Source organism: Amphiura filiformis, chromosome 3 (genome assembly GCF_039555335.1).
Source record: "Amphiura filiformis chromosome 3, Afil_fr2py, whole genome shotgun sequence".
Classification (NCBI taxonomy): domain Eukaryota; kingdom Metazoa; phylum Echinodermata; class Ophiuroidea; order Amphilepidida; family Amphiuridae; genus Amphiura; species Amphiura filiformis.
Genome location: NC_092630.1, coordinates 35,114,580 through 35,136,053, shown reverse-complemented (window position 1 = coordinate 35,136,053; position 21,474 = coordinate 35,114,580). Strand labels below are relative to the sequence as shown.

At 35.0% G+C, this 21,474-nt stretch overlaps 1 protein-coding gene across 2 annotated transcripts in view; it reads left to right on the top strand.

The window, feature by feature from the left end:
* The window catches only part of LOC140148423 (synaptic vesicular amine transporter-like), a 44,912-nt gene extending 25,353 nt beyond the window's left edge, over positions 1-19,559 (top strand). For both annotated transcript variants that reach the window (XM_072170358.1, XM_072170357.1), the window contains exons 5-16: positions 1,718-1,801; positions 2,652-2,744; positions 4,438-4,527; positions 5,799-5,903; positions 6,788-6,883; positions 7,950-8,028; positions 8,477-8,528; positions 10,434-10,497; positions 12,471-12,590; positions 12,861-12,906; positions 13,597-13,684; positions 14,414-19,559. In XM_072170358.1, coding sequence (XP_072026459.1) covers positions 1,718-1,801; positions 2,652-2,744; positions 4,438-4,527; positions 5,799-5,903; positions 6,788-6,883; positions 7,950-8,028; positions 8,477-8,528; positions 10,434-10,497; positions 12,471-12,590; positions 12,861-12,906; positions 13,597-13,684; positions 14,414-14,554 — 1,058 coding nt within the window. In that variant the 3' untranslated portion in view covers positions 14,555-19,559. The remainder of the gene's footprint in view (positions 1-1,717; positions 1,802-2,651; positions 2,745-4,437; positions 4,528-5,798; positions 5,904-6,787; positions 6,884-7,949; positions 8,029-8,476; positions 8,529-10,433; positions 10,498-12,470; positions 12,591-12,860; positions 12,907-13,596; positions 13,685-14,413) is intronic.
* The last annotated feature ends 1,915 nt before the right edge of the window (positions 19,560-21,474 follow it).

Genomic DNA, 21,474 nt, shown 5'->3' with positions numbered 1-21,474 from the left:
GGTGCAAAGATCTAAATTAATGACGGTGTTAACATAATGTGAAGTGTGCACCGGAATCAGTCTCAGAACTTATTAGATGTAACTGTGCAAAAACCACGTGTTCTATAAATGTGCTGTACCTGCAAGAGTAATAACTTACAATGTACTGCTCTGTGTAAGTGTAATGTTTATAGCTAGCGAAGACTGTTACAACACACTGACTGAGCCAGAAACAAGTGAGGAGGGTAAAGGTGGAGAGAGTACCTATAATGGTGTGTTCCAGTCAAGCTAATAAGTTTCAGTTCTTAATGGTTTACTTCATTTTCATGTCTCAGTCTTGCAATCAATATTGGAAACAATTATGCAGAACTTGCAAGTACGCTGTACCTTACAAAATGTCAAGAAGTACAAGTCAAAATATATGTTAATAATGGTGGCCATTTTGAAATCTGTAAAGTGTCGCTCAAAAATACAACTTTCTTGGATTTTTTTTTTAATCCTTGGCATTATGAAGATGTGTATCATTATTGCTACCGGCTTAAGTAACTCTGAATTTAAGACAAACATTGTGATCCGAAATAACGTTGACCCCCCAAAAGCTCATGTGCGAAGTTCAGGCTTGTCAAAATCGAGAATCTTACACTAGACGGCTAAATTTCACACCTAAGTGTAACACCCCCGGGTAACACCATGGATTTAAAATAAAAAGTAGTATCAACCGTTATGGTTTTGCTTTTATTTGGCCACGAAAATTTATTTTAAATTAAAAAGGTGTAGATCACAATGCGTGTATTTCAACACCGAATTCAATCGGTGCATTGCGTCATTATTGACTAAGTGAGCCTTGCATAACAATAGTCAGCAAGTGACCAGCGTTCTGAGTGTATATAATTCACTCACTGATGAGTCTATTATTATATTCCAAACAATAACATAAAAGTTTGGGAAATATCCGGGGGAAACGCTTAAAGGGCATTGGACGTCATCCAATTAGGCCTATTATGTTATAGGCTTGTCAACTATAGTAGAGCTACGTCATGTTTGACCATGATGTAATAATTAAGAGTATACCGTGGGTGTCTAGGTCAAAAATAGAAAGCCATAAATATTTTCTCTACTAGGAACTAATTAATCATTTAACTCGTCTTTAATTAGCGCGACAGTCCAACTCAATTGATTAATAGCTGCAAACAATGCTACGGAGGATGGCTCTGCCAGGAAGCTTCAAGAGTGACGTCGTATTGCACAGGGTCAATTTTACACATTTTTTCTTTAAGGCACTTGTACCGTAAGGCCAATAAAAATGTGTGTTCGTCCGACCCAAAAGACAATAAAACTCTGGTCGCTGTTCTTTTTTGTTTGTTTGTTTGTTTTGAACTCGTAAAATTTCATATTTTTTGCACCTTTTCACTCCCAAATGTGTAGTAATAATTTCTAAGAAATACTTTGATTGTCAAAACACCACATCAGGTGCTCGTAGCTTGTAGTTGCAAGATGTGTTTTCACTTTCCATATGTGAACATAGTGGAAGTGCCCATGAAAAAAAACCCGAACTACTTATTAAGGGAACTTATAGCAACGTTTGAACAGTATTTTTTATGGGACTCGAGAGCACATCAGGCATTCGAATTGTATTCCGAATACCCGAATGCGAGGAATGTCCTTCTGATAAAATCGACGTATATTTTAAATAATGTTAAACAAATTGTCATATGTTTGTTACTGTTTGTCTTTTCAGTGTTTGCATTTGGCGAGACCTACGTAGTATTATTAGTGGCGAGATCCATTCAAGGAGTGGGATCGTCGTGTTCCTCTGTCGCTGGTAAGCATGTCACCATAACAAAGAAAAGGATTCATGTTTTTGTGGGTCATTAATCTCAATTTTGAAACTATTTCTGAAATAATTGCGAGTTACTACCAAATCCTACCAATAATGTTTAAAGGATGAAGACTCCGGCAATCACAACATTATGCCAATATATGTTAGAAAAACAATTATCAAGCACGAATCACGAGGTTTTATTTAAAACAAACTCATAGTGACCATAAAAACAGCCGGCTTTCAACACGCGATATTAAAAATTCGCGCGCTGAAATTGTCTAGTGCAATGACGTCATGGTTACTTGTGCTCAATTGTGGTCAGCCTTCTTACAAGGACGTCTTTGTACTGGGCAATTTCGGCACCCGGGAATTTTGAACATCGCGTGTTGAGAGACGGTTGTATTAGTTCGTTTTTATTGTCAATATGAGTTTGTTTTAAATAAAACAATGTGATTTGGGTTTGATAATTAATTTATAAGGCATTATAATCATATAAGGCATAATGTTGTAATTGGCAAATACTATAGTCTAGAGATATTTATTTGAATAGCATCACAGTGTACAATGTTTTACCCTTCTCTGTGGTATGGATATTTAAGGTTTGTCATACTTTAATAATGAAAATTAACATGCCTATTCCAGTAACATTGAAGACAGCGGCATCTCTTTGAAAGGAAATATGTATAACAGAAAAAAAGTTTAAAAAACATGTAGAGAGCAACCAAAGTAATATTAATTACACCGGCGTTAATTAAGGACATTCACACAAATGATTTATGATCTTGAGGATATTAAAAAAGATATTAATGGTTTTTTTCTTTTATATATACTTTTTTTCACTGGCTCTTAGGAATGGGTATGTTGGCACAGAGATACTCAGGAAACGAGGAACGTGGGACGGCAATGGGGATAGCATTAGCAGGGCTGGCCTTTGGAGTACTAAGTAAGTTATACAGAATTCATGGAATTTGAAAACTACAGCAAGTGAGCATCCTACTAATAATACGGTACCTGCCGAATTGTGTCCCTATACTGTATTGCTACACATTATACACAGATCATCCAAATACCCCACACCCACCCCTCCTACATGCCTGCCAACCGTTCCGATTTAAGTTTTTGGCGACTTTGGAGAACCACTGTACCTATTCTGAAGTGCTAGGATCATAAGGATCATTCACAGTTAATTTAAAAAAAGATTGGAAAAAAATTACAAAAAAATTACAGTTTGTTATTTTTAATATGCAAACCATTAGCCAATATTTACCTCTTCATGTAGCACATATTGTAAATGCATGGAAAACCAATGCATCTATAATATGTGATACATGAAGAGGTAAAAACTAGTTAATGGTTTACATATTAAGGATAACAAACTGTAATTTTTTCATAATTTTTTTTTCAAATTACCTGTGAATGATCTTAGCACTTCAGAATAGGTCAATTGGTTCTCTAAAGTTGCCAAAAACTTTGAAATTTTTTTGTAAAAATTAGAAAAAAAAATAAATTAAAAAAAAATAATAATTTTTTTCCAACCTTGAATAACAAGTAATTTAGGGTCTATAGCTTCTTTTTTCCAAAGTTTTGTTTCGCTTCTCGCTTCACTCTAATTAGACACCGACCTTAGTTCCAAGGGTTGACAAGTATTCGCCGTTACGGGTGAGCGCGTGCTTCGCGCGCCCCGGGTCGCGCGCACCCTGTACAGACTTTTATTTTTACAATGTTGGCAGGTATGCTCCTACTACAACTACTAACCCACCCACACAGTCAACACATCCTACTGCCGCGTGTTATTGCATTTGAAATAGTTCTACTATATTTTACACAATTTCTAAAAACAATGACAAATCATGTCAGCTACAATTTGATGTCTGACTTGAGTAATAAAAAACAACGAAATAGGATGTAACTGAATAATAACTATACTACCCGGAATTTGTCAATTGGATGTTGACTATGTTATTGGCCTGAAACAAGAGTTGTCATCGATCGCTTCGCACCCACGTTAAGCGTGATTTGATTCCACGCGTTTGGTGTATATATCATTTAAGGGAGACCGTACCAGTTCTTGCAACTTGTAACCTTCTTTTCCTTTTTTTTTTTTTTTTTTTTTTGCTATTATTCATTCAGATTGCAACATACATGTATCAGTTTGGGATTAGCAGTATACAATATGTGTGTGAATCCCGGGGTTTCCCGCAATGTTTATATATATTTCTTAAAACTCATTTAAGTCATGTAGCGTGACCCTCTCTTTATACATGTATAGACGAATCCAATTTCACGCATTCATACACCTCAATGGCAGCCATAGCTGGGTCCCCGTCGGGTATAATATAACACCTAAAATATGAAATGATGCGTCCTTTGTGGGGATTTTAAACTGCAATCATCATCATCCGTGTTACACGTAGACAATATAGAATGATGGAAGTTTACAACACAATACAACATAACATTGATTTTTAAGCGGCTTTGATCCACCTAATTGGGCAGTCACAACACCAGTTTGGTGCGCCGGGGACCCAGTCATGGCCGACTAAATTCTGACAATCACTTGGCTCGTTGGATTCGTCTATAGGCAAACACTTGACTTTTATCTTAACCAAGTTTGCACTTGTTTTATCCTGTTGCAGTTGGACCCCCCTTTGGCGGCATAATGTATGACTTTTGTGGTAAAGAATCGGCATTCTATGCGCTTGCAGCACTAGCTCTGGCTGATGGATGTGAGTAAAACAAGAAGTGTTTTTAATCAGAAAATTGATCAAGTATGGTTGGTTATTAGAATTTATTATAAAGCATTTCATTTTATGAGCAAGAATCAATACTATAGGGTTCTAGCATATTTTTAATGAAATAGAATCTAATCTTACATATGTAGCTAAACAAACAATTGTATATCTTAAAGCCATATTATAACATTTGCTGTGGAGAACGCCCTCAAAAAATTTAAATTCTGGTTTTTACACGATTGTAATGTACTTTAGTCAATAAAGATATTCTGCAAAAATCAAGACTTTAGGTGCTGTAGTTTTGTCAAAATCCGAGATTTTGAATAAAACGATGGAACCGGCGTTTTATTATTACGATGGAAATATCAGTCGAACACGTATGCACAGTACGTACACGGCGTGCGGGATACACACACACACCCCGAGGATCGTACAGTATTACAACCGCGGGAGTAACATGCATGGACGCTAGTAGTAAATTCTAATTTTCTATGCTTTACCTCAAATGTTCGGCTCAAAATTAAAAGGTGACATATCTGACAGTAAAAGCTAACATTTTATGGAAAATAAATACTAATCTATTTTCACAGAAATGTTATAATATGGCTTTAAGAAAAAACATGTTTTAAAACACTTTGTCTTCTTAAGACTAAGCTTGTTCCCTTTTTTGGCAAAATATCACTGCAAAACAGCAGAGCAACACTTACACTTTGAACACTTTAATATGGCTAAGTTTTTGCAATTTGAGGGAAAATGGTAAAACAAAATGCAATTTTGCACGTTTTCTTACAATTTTAGGCACAAAATTGTACTTGCACAAGTCTAGGCATTCAAAATCTTAAGTATAGGGTAAGAGTTAAAAATTTTACTTTCATTGCCAGTTAGGACTATCTAAAGGATTAGGATTTAGCTATGTTTCATTCGGCAAAACAGGATAATATTTTTTGAATTTAGTTTCTACATAATAGACTGATTCAGTCTTCAGTTTCGATTTTACTTGTATCAAAATTTAAATTGACATGTTAAATTTATGTACTGCTCTATGCCTCGAAATTTGGCTGTTTGTTCGTTCAATAGTTCAAGCAAGATATAAATGTTTCATATCTAGACTTATATAGCCTCATGTATAGCTGAAAATGAAGAGAGACATGAATTTCATGATCTTTTAAGTTCGTATATTTTAAGATGCAATAACAATACTTTCTAGAGTATCTTGTAATAATTACTATTATTAATCGGAATCTATGCTCTGTTCCTCTTTTTAGTACTTCAGTTATTCGTCTTGAGTCCTGGTATCAATAAGGAGGCTGAGATGGAAGGAACACCACTCTGTACATTATTACGTGATCCATACATTCTTATCGCAGCAGGTAAGTCATAGACTCTAGTCCAGTTTAGTCTGTGTTACAGACTGGGAAACTGATTACTACCCGCGAGCTACCAACGTGTGTAGGAGTATAGCATGGTAAAACCGGTCCCGAGCTGTCGCGTCTTCGCCGCTCCCCCCGGCAAGGATCGTGAGTCGTCTTTGACAAAGACTAGTTCAGTTACGTGTTTGGTTGATTGCGTGATGATCAGTACATTCTTATCACAAATCTTGTTTGTGATTTTACATCACAAATTATTATGGGTCGTTTGTGAACTCGATTATAGTAACGATTGCGTGATCTTTATTGCGACGAGTGTATGTTGTTAACAAATTATTTTATCATGTTTAAGGGAAATTTCTCTTGATATACTACGCTTTTCTTTTAATACATCTTATACTTCGGAAGTGGTATACAACATTGGTTATCAGATGCAGAGGGCAGTAAATGATCTATAATGAATATGGTATATAATTTAGGCCATATTTGTGTCAACACTGGTCAATGAAAATACGTTTACAAAAACATCGCAATATTCTCTTTGCATCTCATGAACCGGAAGCATATCCATCCTAATGTTAAACACTTCCTAAAATCACTTATTATCATTATTTTTATTATTATTAAAATTCCCCGAATTGTGCTATTAATATGACCAAATAACAAATCACAGATTTCACAAAGTTAAACAAAATAGACAACTTTGCTGCACAATCTGGTGTCGTTTACTGCCTTTGCATTCAAATGTACAGGAAAACCCAAGCTGTTATGGCAGCGCGGAGTAAGTCACGTGCGTATTTATAAATACGTAAAGCATGTTGTTATAACACGCTTCATAGAATTGGTATAGATAGTAATACCGTTTGTGATATTTCATTTGTGTATAGGTGCAATCACATTTGGTAACATGGGAATAGCACTATTAGAACCATCATTACCGATATGGATGATAGACAACATGACGGTATCAAAATGGCAAATAGGTAAGCAAATATAATACGAACGAATTCAAAAAGCTTGAACTTGCCTGGTATTGATATTTTGGAATCCCGGCTTGTAATTTTTCTTTAGCTTTGAAGATAAGAGTTCGATTATACATATAAATTTATATCAACTAAGTCAGAATGGACGATCTGTTTTCCAACTGGTTGTAATGATTCAAAACTGTGAAGGGACCCTTATACCTTATGCCAATTACGAACTCATATAAGAAGAACCTATTATTAAAAACATATTACCCATTAAACATAGCTCGTTAGGGGATTCGTAATCAAACTATAGAGAGTTCCCGTGTTTTGGGTTACCCGCCATCTTGGAGGGAAACCTAAACTCCGTTTACAATTTTCAGAATACCAACACTCGCGCAATAATTAGCAAATGTTATTTTGTAGAATGTAGCACCAATAGGGTCATTGACCAAATCAAAGGAATGAGGAATACGGCGGTTCGAATCACGTTATAAACACTATTGTAGTCCGTTCCGCTTGAAAACACGGGAACTCTCTATTGTTGGTTCTGCACAGAAGTGGGCCCGGGATATTAGGTCAAAAATAAAAGGTCTGTTTACCCTTTCAGCTCAAAATTTATTCCGAGTCTGTATTTCGACTTTTTTTAAGATCCCAAAGTATTCCGTGGAATCTATAGCTTCCCATGGACCATTTGGTCAATGAGAAACACTTGGATTTATTAATTCTTGGTCAATATTAACACTGAGGCAATTTTAACAGAATGTACATGAATGTACATGACTACCATATTTGTTGACATCTATTATAGGAGAATATAATTGGGTATACACCTTTTTAAAGATCTAAATTTCACCAATATTTAGTGCTGAGAACTCCATCAATGTTAAAATGCTATAATACGTTTGAAAAAAAAAAAGCGACTGCATGATTTTTCGATATTTTGAGTCGGTCGGGTAAGGGCAATCAAACCTTCTTTTCAGTCCTAACCAATATAGCACTCGTTCACTTTCGTAAGTTGTAACAAAGTAAATAAGCGTCCAATACACAATAATGGTATAATAGTTTTGTATCTTCGTTTCAGGTGCGATCTTCTTGCCAGCCAGTTTTTCTTATTTAATCAGTACAAATATTTTCGGGCCGTGGGGATACAAAATTGGGAGGTAAGTATACGCCCACTCTCTTGTTTGTTATTTGACACAATGCAATAATTTATTTATTATTATCCTTATTATTGTAATAGCAGTGCTGTAGTTTAGTTTGCAATAACCTTATATGGTATTCGCTACTTGCACGGTTCCGCCATTATGCACTATGTGCGGGAGAGCCTCGAACTGGCAGCATACATGAAAGGAAGAATTATGTAACCTTACACAGAACGTTATGACTAGTTCAATTCCCATTCATGTATGCTGCCAGTTCGAGGCTCTCCCCGCACATAGTGCATAATGGCGGAACCGTGCAAGTAGCGAATGTTGTTGAATGTTGATTTATTTTTTTATTTCGTGCTTTTACTTTAATGTATTAACTAAATGGCATATGTATGGTTTTCATCATATATCTAGTCTTGATATAATTTTTTACAAATTAAAATTCATTTTTAAATCACAGGTGGCTCTGTTCGCTTTGTGGTATGATTTTAGCCGGAGTGGCGATGGTAACGGTGAGTTTGCAGTTGTATTGTATTTGTGACACGATCTGGTCCATGGGGGCCAAAGGAGGCATTTTTGACAATTGAGTTACTGTGATTATTACATTATACATACAATAGTCTATCATTTACTGAAAACACCAAAGGTCTAGCATACTTGGTTCTAAAGTTATGAAGTTTTATGATGTCTATTTTCTTATGTATTTTATTGTTTTTTACTCCATATTTTTACCTTTATCTCAGTTTTAAATTTGCCGCCTTTGGCCCCCATGGACCAGATCGTGTCACATTTTAACTAACTATAAACGAACAATTATAAGGACATGATAATCTACCCTGTTTAAGAAATAAATAGCTATTAGGAAATCAGTAATCCTATGACCCGAAGTTCCCATTCCCAGAAAGTGAATTTCAAACAATGTGTGAGTTTGTGTGTGGGGAGTGTGTGAGGGGTAAAGGGGGTCAGCGTATGTGTATTTGTGCGCATACAATTATAAATATGTGGCTGTGCCAGCCCCGCCCCCAAATTTGCAAAAGTATACAAAAAGTCCAAAAAATTACAATTTACGAGCGTAGCGAGGTTTTTTACGCTTTTTTGGTCAAAAAAGGTTCAAATTTTGGGAAGAAGGTCCACTTTTCACAAAATCGCCCCCCCCCCCTCCTTGAAAAAAGTCCACTTTTTCAAAATCAGCATCCCCCCTCAAAAAAAAAATTCTGTGTACGAGCGTGGAGACTCTGTGCAACGTTCAGAAAAGCGACATAATAAATTTAAAGTCATATTAAAACATTTGCTGAGGAGAACGCCCTCAAAAAATTAAATTATGGTTTTTACACGATTGTAATGTACTTTAGTCAATAAAGATACTCTGCAAAAATCAAGACTTAAAGGCTTAATGTACGATTTCCTTCAAATTTTAAATTTGTCATTATATACTCAAAATGCTGAAATAATACTAGTAATAATATAGATAATTCTTATCGGGAATGGTTTCTGTTAATTTAGAGCTGAAATAACGAGGTAAAGTGAAAGAAACACTGCTTGTTATTTTGGCCGTTTAACACGCAGTTCTATGGGAGGACATAAAATCATAATTCTAAATTATGACTTTATGTCGAACTTTGCTCTGTTTACCTGCAAACACAAGAAATTTGGCTGAATCCATTTAGGTGCAAGTTGTGACATGTGTAAACATTACAAATATGCCAAAAAATCAGGTTTGAAAAAATTAACCAAATTCATATTATAAGATCGTACATTATGACTTTAAGGTGCTGTAGTTTTGTCAAAATCCGAGATTTTGAATAAAACAATGGAACCGGCGTTTTATTATTTCGATGAAAATATTAGTCGAACACGTATGCACAGTACGTACACTGCGTGCGGGATACACATACACACACCCCGAGGATCGTACCGTATTAAACCGCGGGAGTAACATGCATGGGCGTTAGTAGTAAATTCCAATTTTCTATGCTTTACCTCACTTGTTCGGCTCAAAATTAAAGGGGACATATCTGGCAGTAAAAGCTAACATTTTATGGAAAATAAATACTAATCTATTTTTACAGAAAAGTAATAATATGGCTTTAAGTATTGAGAGTCAACGGACGCTTTCCGTTTCCTTGTTAAACATATACCATTTCCATTAAAGGCCTAATTGCCACATTTGTATAAACATGTATTTGTTGTTTCTTTGTGGGTGTGTGGGGGCTGTTTTCGGGATGTGTTGTGTAATGTAGGGGTGGGTGTACTGTCAAATTTCATTGTTAATTTGAAAATATGACATACACCTTTAACTGCAATGTGAACTTACAGTACCCGGACATCTTCGGATAATAAATTTTACAAAATTACAAATGCAAACGTATTATTGGCCTAATGATCATCGTTGATTGTCTTTACTTTCACTTTCACAGATACCATTGGCGAAGTCTGTACCTCATCTCATTGCACCAAATTTCATGTTAGGATTTGCCGTAGGTAAGTTAGCAAAATATAACCCACACCGGGCTAAGCAAATTCAGTTAAAGCGTCGTTTTATCAAACTATCGAGTCAAAGCAAATTCGACTAAAATTTGATCGCGTTTTCCTTATGAGCCCCGTTAGAATAGTATCAGGAGCACAGGGTCAATATATCACGGTTGTTTGATGTATATAGAATTGGCTTCATTATTAAGCAAATACAAACTATAGGTGGCGCTATTTACCCTAAATCATATTTCGTAATTTGCAAGAGGTAGGTAATCAATACTGCCATTAAAACAGATGGAATATGTGAAACAAGTAACAAAGAAGTTTTATAAACATATTTCATCCAAAAATAATAGGAATTATTTGTATTAAAGCTTGAAAGAGTAATTTGCAGTAACTAAAAAATAGCGCCACCAATCTTGTCATAAAATATACATTTTATACACGAAAAAGCTTTACAAAACGCTTTGAAAGTGAATAATGTTGTAAATAACGGGAAATTAAAGTTGAAAATGACTCAAAAGCATCTGTATACATTAGCTTTACATTGGCTTTACAATTTTGCCCTTTAGAATTCTCTCCACTTTGTTTGAGAGCCATTCTTTCTTTCAAAAGATGTTTGAAAAGATTTTGAATCACAACATTGATATTACCTTAGCTGCTAAGAGTAATACTATTTCACTATTGTTGATTTTACATCACAATATATGCCCCCTTTACAAGTATATTATTTGTTATATCTTACCGAACGAGGCTTTCTCCCCTGTCCTATGTTTTTTCATCCAGCAAGATATTAATACAAATATATGTAATTGAACGCTGTGTCAATATTGTACCATAATGATATACAAAAATGGAAAGTAATAATTATTTGGTTGAATATCAGTCGCGAGAATCAAATGGGTGGAGCAGGAAATTTAACGTACGAAGAAGCCTATCAAATTTGCTTTTGCAGATAGGACATCCACGTGCACATTCAAACAAAGTAAAGCATATTATAGGCTTCCTACCAACCCATTAATTAGTCTGGCTTTCTACCAACCGGCAAATCTTCTTACGCAGTGACACACATTTCTTCCGATACCGAGAAATATTCCAGTTTGTATTAATAATGCAAGTCAATCCCTAGAACCTTTCTGAGTGTTTCAGCAGTAACAACACAGTGTTGAAGTTTTGTGATGGAAGAAAATATGTCACATAGCCTTAAACTTACATTTGACAAAAGAAGTAACAACTGGTTTATTCAATAGACATCAGCAGATGATTTTAAGCCCAGGCACTATGTATGACAAAGTATATACACCAGGCACAACAAGAAACTCGTCAGTTATATTCATCCTTGCTGTTCAATAACTTGATAATTTTGGATTATTCTGAAATATACATTTTGTTAATTGGACTTTGCTTTCTCATTTGACACCCTGTTAGTGAAAAACGAACAAGAATTGACCAATATATTCGCCTCCAAAGCCTCAAACCCCAAAATAAAAGGTTGCATTTTCAACGATTTTCAATGGGAACGCATCGTTATATTGCACACAAGCACCACAGGCCAATCAATAAAGCACACGGTGTAACAGGCACAATTGAATCGTTAAAATTGCAACTTTTCATTTTGGGGTTTGAGAGTTTGGAGGCGTATATCTTGGTCAAATCTTGCTCAATGTTCTCATGTTCGTCAAATAAGAAAGAAAAGTCCAATTAACAAAATGTATATTTCAGAATAATCCAAAATTATCCTATTGAACAGCAAGGATAAATATAACTGACGAGTTTAAACCTTCTTAGAAACGTAACCAATTATGTTATACAACCTGTTTTAAATCGGTGAATCAAATATTGGTGAATCCGAAGTGCAGGGGACTGTGCTACTGATCTACCAATGAATAACTTGCTCAAGCTCTCGTAAACCACATTATCATTTGGGAAGATTAATGAATAATATCAATAAGAACAGAATACTGATCTGCTTGGTTTTGCAGGTATGGTCGATGCCACGATGATGCCAATCATGGGTTATTTGGTGGATATTAGGCATGTGTCTGTTTATGGCAGTGTTTACGCCATCGCCGATGTAGCCTTTTGTGTAGGTTTTGCCATAGGTAAGTTTATCAATCTTTTTACGTTTCACAGCCGTGACCAGTTTTCACAAAACCTGGACGACATGTCAAAAAAGAAACTTTCATCTGCATGTTTACATTATAACACCTTATAACAGCTATACCTTCGACTATATATTTATAAATATGTATTCTGAATACGTGCGTGATATGTTTTATTACTTTAATAAGTTAAAAATATCATTATATATAATCGTTAAACAGTATTATACCAAGTAAAACTAATTATTTTATGATATCTACCCTTTACAGGTCCTTCGTTGAGTGGTGAGCTAGTACATGTAATAGGCTTTCCATGGTGAGTGCATATAATTTCATATTTTTACGTTACCTCTGCCGCACAAACTTTGCACTTTCACCAAGGTTTACTATTTGTCACCGCACCGAGGTGACCACACCAACTGTTAGGCTAAATGGTCCGTATGCACAAAATAAGTTGGACCAGGTCTAACATAAAACCCGGTCTAACCAGAGAGGTTAGAATTAGGGAGGGATCCTTTTACTGCTTTCTTTTCCTCTTTAAATTGCTCCTACTAGCAAAGTCCAAAAGTTAAACTGCAGCCAACTAATATTAAGCTACATGTATTTGCCCTTAACAGCATCTATAAGCATAGAGAATAATTTATGTAAATACCGAAAAGTTTTTCTGCGTAGGACTAATCTCCATAGTTAGACCACGTCTGGACCCGGGGTCTGGACCTGGTCTAAATTGTTTTGTGGATACGGACCATGTGATATATAGCCATGCACGATTTGGCCGAAAAGGGGGTGATATTCTCAAAAGACACTGCTTTTTTGCTTGACATAAGTGACATTAATTCAACATCCACACTCACTTTAATCACGTGAGCATAGTTATTAGATTCACTGGCAAAACGAATTTCACAAACTTAATTTATACACAGTAATCATAGTCACTTTCTTGTCATGAATTCGACATACATTGCCTTCCTGTATATTTTATGCTTTATCTAATTTCCCTATACAGGTTTCTGAGAATCGTGGCTTTGATGGGATTCGCATACGCACCTTTATGCTACTTTCTCAGGGACCCACCAGCACGAGAAGATAAAATGGTATGTATACATGATGTTGTATCGCCCAAGGGCAAACAAAATACAAAGACAATTAGATGATGAATACAAAACAAGATCCAAATTCACCCTGATACAGAAACTGATTAGTTGTTATTCAGTTTCTTGACAACACAAATTTAATTTCCCCAAAATAAAACAGGTTCACAAGAAAAAGTACATCGCAGATCGTAGTGATATTTTAAGGGAACATATCAGATGTTTTTATTTATTCAGAAAGGGTTTGGTAATGTGGCACACAACGGAAATAATATTATTATCAAGAATTCGAGTTATTGATCATCAATAATTCGATCATCATTTGATTCATAATAATCTAAATGATTATTAGGCGATGAAAAATCCTGTTCTACGGGCAGACAGACCTTTGAAGTAGGATTGGTCCGTCTGACTTTCTTTCTTTCTTTCTTTTTTTTTTTTTTTTTTGCAAATGACTTCAAAAATCACCAAAATCTGTAAATATTTTGTAGTTTGGGGAAATACCAAAAGAAAAATTTGCTCCTGATATTTTCGACATTTGGGTCTTCATTCATTTATACAGGAAAAATTTGTTTCCCAATCATTGTAAAATCCGGGTTGGTCGGGCCCGTAGATTTTCGTCGTCTTACCATCCAATAATTCAATATAATAAAGTAACTGACGCGTTATGTTTAATTATTTCTGATTCTTCACTAATTTCTGTTTAAAATTGTTTTTGTTTTTTGTCAACAGTCTATTCTAATGGAAGAGCGACTGCCAGTATCATATACAACACACAAGATACAGCAACAGAGTACGTTAACCTATAACAGTATACAAGATGATGGATACCATACGATGGCTGATGAAATGGAATATACGGCAGGGGAATGACATTGCAACTCATAACTAATTTATTATAATGTACGGTGCAATATTTAACAAGTGGTATAAGGGTCATTATGTTTTTTAACCATGAAAATCGAAATGACTAAATAACTGGTCGTTTGTATATACCAAAGGCTATATGCTTGAATCGAAAGAATTTAAAGCTTCTGAAATTAACATGCTGTACTGTACAGTTCCAAAATAGCATTGTTGCTCACATACAAGAGTTTTTCTTACTGATATATTGTTGACATGCACCGCCAGTTTATGTCACAATGTACTAACCCGAAACATTAACCTATTCAATAGGTCCAGCGTATTTCGCCAAATAGTATTCAAATCTTTAAGCTTCATTGAAACGTCAAGGGGTCGAATTTTTAAAACATTTTGTTCTTAATGCATCTGAGCACAAAAATAGAGAATGAAACTCATATATTTTCATAATTGACTCCATTAGCTGTATGTTCTTTCTAAGTTCGTAAAGTCATCCCAATCATCATACAAAAATGAATCCATCGTGAAATTAGAAATTACGCCTTTTATTTGTTCTATATTTTGTTCTACACATGTACTTTACATGTACTTCAATGTTGGCCAAATTCTGTTTATATTTTCACCAGAAGCCATATGAATACTCGCGAGTGATGGACGTTTGTCTTGAGTTGGATATTTTATTTTACTCTTTAATTTTAATGTTAATCAATTCATAATTGTACTTAGTATAATACTAGTGGATCAAAGTTTAGGAGTGATCATTTTACCGTTAATTGTTATGCTATTAATTACGTTGACCTTAATATTTGTCTTTTTCTCTGTTATGAAAGTATTGCTTTTAAAACCTTATTGGCAAGGACCGAGCAATTTTATTGCAAATTGTAAATTAAAAAGTACCGTAAGCATAAATATATTTATTTTTATTGACATTAAGTGAAATCAAATGTGCAATTTGTAAATATATTAATACCTTGTACATTACATTTATTCAGCCAGTTAACCAATATGAGTATATACGTCTGCAACATCTATACTAATGGCTATATTAAATGGTTGGATATGTTTTCAGCTTAAACCTTTTATTCCAATTGCTAGTTGTGTGTAGTAAAGTCTATGAAACATATTTGGCCCAATTATAATTTTAATCATAAGACGCTCAACTCTAAATCAATCTTCCTTGAGGTGCTGATGCTAACAATCAGCGATGTTGGCATTACATTTTGAAATGTATTGTGGGATAGTTTGAACTATGACCTAACGGGAAAATTGCTTTTATCAGTAGTAATTCATGTATTATTGTAATAATGTTAATTGTTATCATTCGAAATATATAATGAATTATGAGATTACATTTTTTTTAAATTTGTAGTAAATCATTTTTAAACAGTATTTTGTGAGCACACAAAAACAATTTTTCTGATAGTTCAGATGTACCATATTTTGCTACAACAGTCCCACAATGTATCTTCAACTTGTAATGTCGACATCGCTTATTGTCAACATTTATCTTAGCAGTCCTGATGTTCATGTGGAAACAATGAAAGAATCGAGATTTCGATTTGAGCGTGTTTATGTCTTGTGGTTTGTTATTTTGTAAGTTCATAGGTGCAAGTATAAAAAGTAGAAAGATTAGATTTAAACTTTCATCTGGTTCCTTCCTCAGTGGGTAGTACTAGAGGCGTGTAGATGCTGGGATCAGTTTTTTAGATGTTCTTCTATACCATACTGAGATCAGAGACACTAAATTGGCAACTCTAGTAGAAGGATATTATTTGCTTGTTGTGCCTCGTTCATAGCGCCTTTCAGTGATTGATATCTGGAAACACTGATCTCGACATCTCACACTCCACTATACGCCGAGGAAGGAACAAGTTAGTTCCGAAATGATCTAGAAAAATAATCCGATGAGTGCAGATGGAAATTTGAATCTTGATAACCTTTTTTGGTTCTTTATTGTTTATTTTATGTTGAACTATAAAGGACACAACGATGTTTTGATATCATTGTAAATTGTACTTTTTGAGCATCATCTGGTGCTTACCGTATTTTGGATTGTATACTACCAAAATATCACCCATTTTATCCCTTGCGACTTGAATACCAGTATTTTAAATATTTTATGTATTTTACTAAGTCAATGTACGATTGAAGAGTAAGGTGTAACCCTGTGTCCAAGAGGTAATGCTGTGCTGTGCTGTGCATCTGGGAACTGGGTGATGATGTGGTGCTGTGCATCTGGGAACTGACACTCAAAATGCAAAATTGAACACTATTTTTTTCTTTGAAATGATTCTGTTCAAAACATAAATTTACTTAAACTATTAGAGGTTGATGATTAGTATCTGATTTGGGGAGTGCAATACATTATTATAACGTATAAAAACTACAATTGACCTAAGACTAGGCTGAACATTTCGAGTATGAAAATGTCTCTGAAAAGATTCAGTTTCATGGTTTTAGGCAATAACATTGACAAAGTCACTAACTGTCTAACTGACTGACTGACTGACTGAGGGACTGACTGACTGACTGACTGACTGACTGACTGACTGACTGACTGACTAACTGACTGACGGAATGAATGAATGACTGAATGAATGACTGGGTTGTTGTCTCTACTCTTTGGCGCCGCAATCCATCATCCACGTAACGTAACAAGAACCAGACGTATCAGACAAGTGAGACCGTTTTAAGATATAGTAAGAATTTACAAAATTATGTAATCAAAAATAACCCCAATCATGTTGCTATACAAACAAATTCAAGAAGACATGACATACTGCAGATGACAGTCTATATCGTTCAGTTGACTGACCCAAATGATTAACAGAATTTCACAAAGTACCCATTTTTTGTCTTCAGAATTGCGCAGACAGCCAGACTTGGTTGCAGGTATTTGCTGACCCTTGAAATAGTACTACATCAGTTCTCTGCAACATTTTAAGCAACGATCATGGCTACCTTATGAGTTCTTGGAGAAGAGTCGGGATTTGATGTTATTGACAAGGTTCTCTCTCTCAACTCGAAGACTCAGAATTATCAGTCGTCTTAGGGCATTTAAATAAAGACACTTAATTTAATGCCCACGTGACCACATGGGCGCAGACATTACAGCGTCTAGACAGTATATCTGGAAAAGTGACCTTTGGCACAGCGGGGGTCTTCCTGTGTATTTCAATTGGAAACGCGGGATACATGTCCAGATTTTCTAGCAAATTTGTCATTTTTTTGCAACTTTGTAGTATTATTGTAAGAGTTTCCGTCGATAACTTTTTTTTCCGTCGACCAAAACTTTCAAAATTTAGTTCTTGAAAACATACTAAAAAAACAGAATCTCCCAATTTTTAATTAAGTTGCACATTAAATTTTCAGCAATTTTGATGATATTTGTCTGAAAAATTCCTATCTCTTAGCATTGTAGCACATCTACTGATCACTTGGTGGTCTTGGTATGGCGGCGCCCATGGGTCACGTGGGCATTACATTTAGTGCCTTTTATTTAATACCGTGTGGTAACTGATTATGATATACCATGTATTCCTCAAGAATTCGTAATTGCGAATCATCATAATTGTTCGATATTCCAATAAGTAATCAAGAACTTTGGGAATAACAGACCTTTTGACTTTTCAGAATAATTGACTGGACGAATCCACTTGTGAACTTATGACACGTATATTATAATAGTAAACCACTTGCTGACTTAACGCATAACTGTAGATGATGGTAATTTCTGCCATCCATTGCAGTCATGAAATTATCGGTTTTTATCGTTAGGCGACAAAAAAAGAAAACCCTGTTCTACTGGCCCGACCGACCCAGATTTTGAACAAATTGGGAGAAAAGTTTTTCCTGTACAAATGAATGCCGACCCAAATTTCGAAAATTTCAGGAACAAATTTGTTTTTTGTATTTTCTTCAATTATTTACAGTTTTGGTGACTTTTTTTGGGTCATTTTCAAAAACAACAACAAAAAAAAACAAACAAAAAAACACACCAAAAAGCCGACCGACCGACCGTACTTGAAGGGTCCTTCCGCCCGTGGAACAGGATTTCTTTTTTTCGTCGCCTTACCGGCATAGTACCGGCCGTATTCTCTTATAGGCTTCTGTAGTTCATTATATTTCAGTATTTGACCAATAATCTTTGCAAAAGACAAAGCTGACGACCAACAGTGGCAACGAACTACCATTTGTAGCAGAGTAACTTTGGTGGGATAATTCGATAGCCAATGATAGCAATAGCAACAATTTGTTCACTAAGCGCTTTATTTTTGGTGGAACAAACAAATAAATTTTCCCAAGTTTTCCATTCAAGTAAATACCCTGTTAATGACATGTAAATGACTAAGTTATCGCATTCCTAACAGAATAAACCAACACTATCGTGATGTATTTGGCATGATTATAAATAAGTTTTAATTGTCTTCGTAAAAGAAAACCACAAAAAAAAACCAGCGTGGGCGTCCAGGCACCTCTTTATTGAAGACATAATACTTTGACTATATATTACAGACCGACTAATGACTATCCATATAAAGGCTTCATCAGTTCTCTGTTTTTTTCTTATTATTTTTTATTGGAATATATAAGAATATTTGCTTCTCCTACATGTAATTTTGAATGTTAAGACAATTCTGAACAAAAGACGGCATACTTCAAGTGCGTCGTCATAGTGGTGAAAACTATGTACAACATTGTAGACATTTTGTTGGTTTTGAATAGTTATTCGAGAAGCACCAGTCTTGAGAGCCCTATAATGAAATATATAATGATGTTTAAAGGATTTGTAATGTTTATCTGATGTGCCACGATACTGCAGAAATTAGCTTTTATTTTCTCACATTTTAGAGTAACAGAATTAGAAACAGCATGTTTTTTACATCTGGTCCATAGGGCGTACACAACATTACAAAATCAGTGAACATTTAACGTTATGACCTCTGTCGAAAATGTTTGGCATTGTTTTTATGTGCTTAAATGTAAATAAAATATATGGTTGATTTATCAATATGAACATCGATTTCTGTATGCGTTTTTATTGATATTAGTAGGTATTTAAACATTTGAGTTAACTATCACCATTTCTGTAATTTTACTACTTTTACAGTTTATTTTTGAGACAAACATAACTTACAATAATTAGGTAAAATAAATATATTAAAATCGTATAATTTTACTACATATACACACACTGGCCAAAAGTAACTTCGCTACAGAGAATTTTTTGGAATTGAATAGAGTACCGAAGTGTGACGTCATAAAATTTTCTTTTTAGCATTTCAGCATTTTCATGACCATATTTCAGTAGAACATGATGAAAAACATCCACAGTCCAAATTTGGTTGGAATCGGATCATGAGGGCCCGAGATATGGCCGCATGAAAACCTAATTAGCCCCATTGAAATCAGTGTAAATTGGCCTGGTTCATAACTGTTTGGAACCAGACCAATTTACACTGATTTCAATGGGGCTAATTACATGTAGGTATTCATGCGGCCATATCTCGGGGCCCTCATGATCCGATTCCAACCAAATAATACGGGAATCAGCGTCTTTTGTTAGAAGTCACGCATGAGTAAAGTGGATAACCTCTATTAAAGTACCGATATCAAATTTCATTTAATGAAGCAAACTATCATTTCTCCCCTTTCCTGCGTAGACATTCAATACAAACACTTCTAACTGATTGGAGGTCCCTCGTTACACGTTAATTCAACCATCTCTAAATTCTACCCACTGAAATTCTAAATTCAAACTTCCGTCACGTTTTTACTTTTGTCTTCATTGAGGAATCAGATAGTGACGTTTGCAGAGTATTATGGTGGGTCATGAGAGCACATCAGACACACCAAATTGCCTTCTGAATACGAGGAATGTCCTTCTGACAAAATCTAATGATATGTGCTTAAAGTGTACATTTGCAAATTTCGACTTTGCGTGTTGAAGATATACCTCCCCCGGCGTAAATTGCAATTCGGTGTATCTGATGTGCTCTCAGGTCCCACAAAAATACTGTGCAAGCGTCGATATCCTGATGTGATGGAAGAATGAGAGTTTGAAATTGTTTGATGGCATGTAAAACTGAGTCATTTTTAAGAATAGTTGAACAATGAGGGCGCTATTTATCTTAAATCGTGTTTGCATCTTTACAAGGGATAGTGATATTAGATCATCAGCAAAGACAAAAAAAGGGAATTTTCAAAAAACTTTGTATCATGAAATGTAAGGTATACTCATTTTATTTAGCAAATTGAAATTTAAGATATATGTAAATAGCACCCTCAATTTGCCCACAAATATACAGTTTATAGAATAAATTAGCACTAAAACCATAGGCGTAGATCCCGGGGATTTATCCCCCCAATATTTTGCCAGGGGGATGGTCCATACAATAATCCCCCCAATGTTGACGCCTGATAATGGGTTTCTGACCAAATTAACCTCATATTTGCCCATTTTAGCCCCAAAAGTGCAAATTTTCGCGCGCTTTCGCGCGCATTTAATCTACTTTAACACCATATTTCATCAGTTTAGCTACAAAATAGCAAAAATTTTCGCGCGCTTCGCGCGCATTTATATCAGAAACTAATTCTGTCGCCAAAGGGTGCTGGATTGACTATACATCAAAATTTTTTTCCAACTTCATCCCCCTCCCCCAATGTCAAAAAGAAATCTACGCCACTGACTAAAACGCAGAAAAAAGATGAATAATTTGATATAGAAACGAAAATCGATGTTAAAAGTTGCTACATAATATATGTTTATATGCAGGTTATTAGTGTGATAGCTGTTGGTATTATATTCAGGTGTAGAATTGAACATTTAAATAATGTTTTGTTCGAAAAATTGATAAATTTTCATATCAAACAACCGTGAGTGGGTGGAATTTACATATGGTTGAACCCGAGTTCTCTGATTACAGTTGGAA